The sequence below is a fragment of the Crocodylus porosus genome, unplaced genomic scaffold (assembly GCF_001723895.1).
Source record: "Crocodylus porosus isolate Cpor-Errol unplaced genomic scaffold, CroPor_comp1, whole genome shotgun sequence".
Lineage (NCBI taxonomy): Eukaryota > Metazoa > Chordata > Crocodylia > Crocodylidae > Crocodylus > Crocodylus porosus.
The window spans coordinates 24,215,868-24,224,083 of record NW_017728949.1 but is presented as its reverse complement, the minus strand read 5'-3'; the positions used below and the strand labels follow the sequence as shown (position 1 = coordinate 24,224,083).

Here is an 8,216-nt window from a genome sequence, read left to right as displayed (position 1 = left end):
GGGGAGTGGGTTGGGGGGGGGAGCGGGCTCAGACCCCAAACAGCAGGAGAGAAGGGGGAGCTGGCCTGGATTGGGTGGGGGGTGCTCCATCCCCACCTGCTTCCCCCCAACCATTTTTGACAGGGAATTGGTTAGTGGCATGATGATTACTTTGCACAGTTTGTCGGTCTATAGTTACTGCACAATTAACCAGTCAATTGTGTAATATATGTAATGTGTGGCAGGGGCCTTAAGCTTAAGGCTAAGATGATGGTATGTTTAAAAAGTAAGCATATTAACTTTTTTTCAGGGACTCCAGAAGAGTAGGACACTGCTTGGAGGCCAAGGTCTCCTTACACACCTAATAAGTGAAACAGGATCTGGCCTTTAGTGTACAAAGTATGAGGTAGATTCCTCCACTCAAAGTAATGGAAGTGACCCTGTCCACACAGGACATTAATACTGAATTGCTAGGGTCTTGTACATTTACATGCTGCCTTACTGCCCACCAACTTTCCTGTGTAGCTAAATCTTCAGAGAACTTCAGAATTGGACCATTTCTGGAGGAGATTGGTAATGTTTCATAACAACATTGGAGAGAAATGTTCATGAATCTGCTGGTATCCTTCCTGAATAGAAAGCTATGTAATTTACCACTCACACAAAGGGTGAAGTTTATAGTCCACCACTACTTTCAGCGATCTCACAAATGTGCAATAAACATAGATAGAACATTTGATTTGTTAGAAACAGGTCTGTAGAAGCAATATATTCTGTTCTTACAGACAAGAAAAGGTAAATTGTGTAGCTTGTTAATGTGGCATAAAATGCGTAAATGTATTCTTGGCAATGTTGTTTTTTGTGATACTCACAGTGCACTTGAAATTTGTTTGTGAATTTTACTCACATTTTGCAACTCAAAAAAAAATGCAAATCCAATGCATATATGTTATAGGGCATTCTGAGAAAAAACATGTTTCAACATGAAATCAAGTGAAATTAAATATCAAAATTTCTGCAATGTGAATAATGAGTATTGTGTCTACTGAAACCTAGAACATTTAAAAGTGTTTCTCTACTAAAAAGAAATTTATGTGCACAGATACATTGTAATTCTTTCATCAATTTTCCTGTTTAGTAGACCACAACAACAAGCTTTCTAACTGATTTCACAAAACTTCAAGCTTGCAAAAAGCATTCATATTTCTGTCTTTTTCTCTCAATTATGTTGATTAGAGATTTCAACTTCCACCATTTCCAAATCTCAACTTCTGGCCTTTTTTCCTTATTTCATTTGGTAAACTGAAAATTATACAAGGCAACATAAAACATGTAGAAGGAGAGAAAAAATAACAAAGTATGGTACTCTGTATAAGTGCATTGGTCCGAAGGCCACCACAGCAACAGACAAAGGAAGTGGAAATTGCGCAGCAATCTTCAACAGTTTACTGTGATAAAAAGAGACCAACAGTTTGATGCTTGTTATAACCTAGTCATACAGCAGGAGAAACATCTGCAAATACACCGTTGCACTTTTTTTTAGAGACTAACATAAAGATTCCAAGATTTTGGATCTTTCAGTGAAAACAACAGCTTGAAGGGACACAAAAACAAGAAAATATCTTTTTAACTTTCATTTTGTAAAATCTGTTTTTGCAATTACTTTAAAGCCACTTTCACATGTGTATGATTTTAATAGTTGGGAAAATAGATGTTCTGTAATAGTTTCACACCCACCTTTAATGTTTCACACCACCTGACATAAGTGGCACTAGTTGGAAGCTTTCGCGTTGGAAGCCAAGGCACAAATGGGCCAGGAAACTCTAATGTTTCTTCACAAAACTCATTGCCCTGCACCTGCTCTACTGGCACCCCTACACATGTGGGGAGTCTGCTCAAACACGTAAGTTGACATGGGCTGGCTGGCAGCCGCGAGTCAGTGTGCATCAGCTCTGAGAAAATGGTGGAAAGCTTTGAATTAAAACACGTTCGATGTGCTTTAGTTCAAAGTGCACCACTGCCATTTTTCAGTGCTGACACATGCTTTGCCACTGATACACTTGCTTCCAATGCAGTCTCAAGTACTTTTAATTAGCGCAGCTTGCATCAGTAGCACATATAAAAATGCCATTGTGCTCTCAACTGAAACTATTCACGAGGTGCAAAGGTCAAGCTGAATATTTCCTATCCTATTTTGTTCAACAAAAGCAAGCTTATTTCAGTTTGAACACCATTTATTATTCATGAATACTAAGTTTTTCATGAACCTTTTTTACTAATTTTTGTCTACACAGACATTTTTTCCAGCCAGAACATTGCAATTTTGGAATGTGAGGACACTGACTCTGAGCAGCTTTTTTCAGTTTAGTTTAAATAGCTTCCAAAATTTGGCATAAGTAACACTATAAAAAAGGTACCCTTACATTGGAAAGTGTGTCCAAAACAGTCAGAGCAGTATAAACAAGTAAGGAGATATGAATTCATACTATTTTTAAAGTTTTCCCATGAGGACAATTCATAACATTCCCAAAGAACTGTTAAGAATAAATGAATCGTGATGGGAAGGCTAAGAGATAAGATCTTGATCTGACAGACTACTTAGGTGTCAATTCAAAGCTACTGATATCCTGCCTGGCAAACACAAGTTATCTGTTAGATTTAATGAGATGCAGCAGACTTGTGTGAATTTTTAAAAGGTATCCACTCATTTCAAGGTTTAACTATAAAGGTACAATGAATATTAATGAGAGCTGAACAAACTTTTACACATTGCAAACAAAATTTAAATGGAAGTGGAAGAGTAATTAAAAGCAAAGAAAAATACAGAAGCTTGATATCAGATGGAGAGCCTACACAAAAATTGGAAATAAAGCTACAGTACCTTGATTTTACTTTAGTAGTACTTGAATTCATGAGAATTCCCAAAGTGGGTACAAGGATAATAGCCATAGGTCTACAAGGATCAGGATCAAGTCTAATATTGTACCTGCAAAAGAAGTGAATGGAGCAAACGGTAACATTACTTTCACTCTCTTTAACCACTCTATCATGTAAAAGTTAAAACAGTCAAAAGGACAATGTGGCAACATACAAACAGTTAATCACATGTGAATTAAAAAACCCATGTAGGATTATCCTCCACATAAGCAACAATAGGCTAGGGCCACAAACAAACATTAATTTCTAGTGATGGAAATTTTCCACAGCTAGATATGAACCCACGAGTTGGAAAAGAACAAGCATTCAGTTTGCAAAATTCTCTTTTTGCCCTGCTCCTTGAGCCTTCCCAAGACTAGGCTGATCCTAATCTGGGGAAAGTATGACCTACCCCAGGTCTCCTGTTCCCAGGGGAACTGGACTTGTGTGGCAAAGGCCTGCTGTCTGCTTCTCACACTGAAATTCATGGAGACTCTGATGTACGAAGCAGACAGAGGCCTCAAGGCACTGCTCTCTCTGATCGACTCCTAGTGCCTGGGAGCCAAGCAGACGGGGCACTATCAAAGGCTTCTGCCTTCTTCCCGCTCTGGGGTCTCTGGAGTGAAAAGTAGGCAGGGGTCAGTGCTGCTCTGGGTGCTTGACTCCCAGTGCCCAGAAGCCAAGCACAGGGAACAGTTAAAAAAAGCCTCCTGCCTGCTTCTGACATCAGGGACTCCAGTGTTTGAGGAGCCAGCAGGAAGCAGCTGTTCCTCCTCTTCCTTCCTGGTCTACGGGGTGGGGAGGGGAAGGGGAAACTGCCCCTATTATCTTCTCCAGTCTCAGGTGACCGTGGTCTCTGAAAGGCACTGGAGCCTTTGCCCATGGCTCCACTCCTCGTTGTCCCTGGTGATTGGATACCTAGTACTATAAAGTTATTCATTTAGAGCCTTTAGGTTCTGTCATAGACCAAATCATTAATACTCAAGGAACCTTTGCAAATTTGAAACAGTAGTCATTTGGGAGTTAGGTACTAAGCAGTCTATAATACTGATTATTTTTTGTAGGCAATTTAAAATGTTACCTGAGATTTTTTATCCAATAAATTAAAGATGGAAAACTGAGCAGCATGATCCATGTGAGTAAAATGATTACTGTAACATGCATATTAAAACCGTTTACGACTTCATCAGCAACTGCACTAGTGGCGAGTGACTTTGCTGCTTCTCCACTTCGATCTACTGAACAGCAGTTCTTTATCAATTCTTTATTAGCATTATTTGAAGTTTCTTTTGAGTGCTTTGGAGCCTGCAAAAAACCATGAATTGTTAGGAGAAGGAAGATGGGACTAATACAAATCTTAGTGTAACAGCAGTGTGCCATTTTTTATTCCAGAAAATAAAAAACTGCAATTTATTCAGAACCAGCCCAAAATTTAGAGACCCCAGAATGGTGGCTCTCTAATAAGCCACAAAGACAGAAGCTCAAGAAACTGAACCTAATCTAACTACTGAGCCTCTTTTTAAGAGAGTGGCTATACGAGTCCAGGGAGGAAGGATGCAAAGGATTCAGAAATGACCTAAAAGTGGGGAGCAGAAGGGGAGAGAAGAAATGGAATTCCTAGAAAAACCAGAATACAGGGGACAGAAAAGAAAGTGGGTGAAAGACAGTAATACATGAAAAAAGGAGAAGACCATGCAAGCTGGAATAGGGGACGTGCAGGAGCGAAACAAAGGTTCAAAAATGAGAGAAAAGGAAATTTAGCAAGATATTTCCCAAGTAGCAAAGGGTGTTTATCATTGATTACATAATGATACAAAAGAAAAATTATTCTGATATTTTCTAAGTGCTTAATAGAGCCTGAGATTCATATTCTTATCAACAATATAAAAACCCAAAGGTATTACCTTAGTGATCTCAGGACTACAATAGTATTAATACAGACAATAATGAAACAGATTGCTCAAGGGTCTCTACTCTTTCCTCTTTTACACTAACAAACCAGACCAGTCACCAACAAAGCTGAGAGCTCTAGACCAGGGGTCAGCAACCTACACAGCCTGCAGGCCAGATCCAGCCCATGAAGACTGAATCCAGTCCACAACAGCTCAGGGAATCAGCAGCATGCCTGTCAGAGCAGCAGAGGAAGCTTCCCCAGGGTTCTACGGTCTGCCTTGTTCTGTATTCCCTCCACAGTGTTTGGGAGGGGCAGGTAGGATTTGCAGTAGGGGCTGGGTAACAAGCAACAGCCTGCAACAGAAAATGGGATTCTAAACCTTGTTCTAGACTGTTCATCTCCTTCTAGGCTTATTTCCATGGAGTTTAAAATTGCCAAAGTAGGACAACTGCCAAATGGACTTACCGCATTAAGAACTTTTTGCTCTGCTCTTACATTCACATGTAGTTTAACAACCTATGAAAAGACAGACACATTTACTTTTATATTTGTTCTACACAATAAACCTATAATGTAGTCTTTGGCCCCCCACCCCCCATTTTTTATTTCCTGGGAGCATAGTTCCACTAAGGCCTGTAACACCAACAATGTCCCCGGGCACTCCCTTAAGGAAAGCTCCCAAAATTTTGTATATTCCTGGCCTCTTGTTTACCTAAGTTTTGTTTATTTAATTCCCCTCCCTCTTTCCTACGAATCCCTTAAAAACATATTCAAAAGATGCCTCCATTTCCAGAGGTTCTCTGGAAGGTGTACATGTGATGGGGCTTCCTGTCTGCTTCCCACTCTGGGGACTCCTGGACACACAGAGCCTTCATGCAGATCGCACTGACCTCTTTTGGGCCACAGGGAATCCACAGAGTTTGGAGACTTCTCAGCCACTCAATCCACTATGTGGGTGTGTGCATTGTCCCCTCTTCTTCACCCATGAAAAATTTGGGGAAAATTCTATGTTGGGATTTTTACAGAATTTCCACATTAAGATCCTCTTTCCTATTAAAATTCCAATGAGGGGGTTTAAGAGGCCCTTGGACTTTATAATGAAGGTTATTCAAAGCTTGAAATATTTAGAATTACATGACTCGCCATATTAGATAGCTGTGCAAATGACAATGGTATGAGGCCAAAGTGTATAACTCATTTAAGAAATATTATCAGATAAATAAAAGTAAAAAGCATTGGTTTGTAAAGTACATCAGTTAAGTTGGGATTTTACAAAATAAAGTTATTTAATTCAAATATCTTTAAAATCCCAGAAAAAGCAAATTTGTCTATAGTCTCCCTAAATACTTTAAAACTGATACTGGATCAAATCTTTATTGTTTGAATACCTTGAACAAGTAGTGAAGATAAATAATTAATATAGCAAATGCCCCACAGGTGGTCCAGCTAATGAAAACCAGAAGAATGGTCACACATGATCTTTTGGGTGTGACCAACCTGCTGTCTTTAGGAAGCCCAGAGGGTCTAGAATGACAAAATTACTGTTAGTCTACTGCAACAGAAAGAAAAATCAGATTCTAGTTTATGAATGGTTTAAAAAAATAAATAAATAAAATTATGTAGTAAATTAGGCTGTGGTTTTTCTTTACATTACTAGAAATTAATAATTAAATTTAGAATAATATTAATCAGTCATGTCACACAGGCAAACTGCTAGACTGAGCTGCTCTTTAGCAGTCAGTTTTCCCCCCTTATCTCATACCTCCATCTGTTCAAGAATGTCAGACAAATTAAATAGATAATCTTTTAATGCCATAATTGATAATAAGTAACCATGTTTACTCAAATACAAGACAAGGCTTTTTCTCCTAGTTAGTATGGAAAAAAAAATCACATACAAGGAAATCTCACTAAATACACTGTCTGTCATTAGCAGCCAAAAGCAGCATGTGCTCAGTAATGGAAACCAACTACAAAGTTGATTGAATTCAGCCAATGCTGAGCATGACTATAAAACACAATGCCCACGTTGGGCAAAACAAGCTGACGGGAAACTACCACCAGAATAGGTTCATGTAGCCCATCTGAATAACATATATATGGTAGTGGCAATTAAGTGTAGCCCCCTTCACTGGTGACTCTTTTACAAGTCACAGTGAGCCACACCATTGCATACAGCTCACCCAGAACCCTCTGTTGCCTCCTCTCTCAGCCTGGCACATATGATTAGAGTGGCCCTGCTCTCCACAGGGTGAAGCCATATCAGGTTGCCCTGTTCTTCACCTACATAGGAATTTTTGGAGCACCCCAGGACTTGTGATAAGAACACCCACTTTCAGTCACAAGTGGGGGCTAATTAGCACAGGGATACTTTGTGGGGGGTATTTGGAGTACATGCACATACTGAGTAGTGCCGAGCTGTGGCGTCACTTTGACTCTGTTCACTCGAGTGGAGCCAAGCCCAATGAACTGTGGTAAATAAATCACGAGCCTTTCACTTTTGACTAATATAATGCATTCTTTATACTACATATAAGTAGGTGCCAAAGTCCTGCTTAAAAATGTGTTAATGGAGCACCTGTGCTAAAACATGCAAGTTTAACAAAAGAAGGGAACATGCATGAATTCTAAGTGATGGATAAACCAAGTGCATAGATACTATATGCAAAGTACTATGTTTAATTTCATGGTTATTGCCTTCAAATTTGCTTACTTCCATGTGCTCAGGGAAGAGCAGGTTCTGACAGAAGAGGGGGAAGAAGCTGCTAGGGGAAAAAGTTGGGGGAAAAACAGAGAGCAAGGGGCTACCTGACCCCCCCTCCACCCTCCACATTTATTTTCCCTGCTGTAGCAGCAGGAGGGGGACAAAGTCAAAGCAAGCCTCCAATAATTAGACTTTATACTTGGAAAATATTTTAAAAAATTATAAACTTTTCATATATAGAATCCATTATTGGGAGGGGTCTTCTTCTATTCAAGTAAATATGGTACTACTTGTTTGTCTATTTGTTTTTTTACTTTGCTTTAGTGTATATCAAACTTTATATAATTGTTTTCATCAGTCATTAAATCTTTGTGGTTATCATAGAAAGGCAGTATCTGCTATTACACATCCAACATAGAATCCAGAGTCCCAAAAAGATTCATTTTATGAGAAACATTCTTCCAGCACAGATGTTTCCTGGTCATATCAGGAAGGACAGGAACAGATATTCTGATTCTTTGAAACTGATATAACAAAGAGTATGTCTATGATATATAGGACAGTACAAAGTGGAGATACAAAGCCAGTTTATTTAGACATACCCTAAAGGTCAGAAATGATTTTGAGAGATCATATGGATCTTTGAAAACTCCTGGCGCTCTGGTGTAGTGCCCGAAGACTGGAAGAAGGCCAATGTGGTGCCGATCTTCAAGAAAGGGAGGA

At 39.3% G+C, this 8,216-nt stretch overlaps 1 protein-coding gene across 2 annotated transcripts in view; it reads right to left on the bottom strand.

The window, feature by feature from the left end:
* Positions 1-71: 71 nt before the first annotated feature.
* PGAP1 (post-GPI attachment to proteins 1) overlaps positions 72-8,216 on the bottom strand; it is a 51,766-nt gene continuing 43,621 nt past the window's right edge. For both annotated transcript variants that reach the window (XM_019554483.1, XM_019554484.1), the window contains 5 exons: positions 6,178-6,313; positions 5,255-5,305; positions 3,977-4,200; positions 2,861-2,965; positions 72-1,427 (listed from right to left, as the gene is read on the bottom strand). In XM_019554483.1, coding sequence (XP_019410028.1) covers positions 1,289-1,427; positions 2,861-2,965; positions 3,977-4,200; positions 5,255-5,305; positions 6,178-6,313 — 655 coding nt within the window. In that variant the 3' untranslated portion in view covers positions 72-1,288. The remainder of the gene's footprint in view (positions 1,428-2,860; positions 2,966-3,976; positions 4,201-5,254; positions 5,306-6,177; positions 6,314-8,216) is intronic.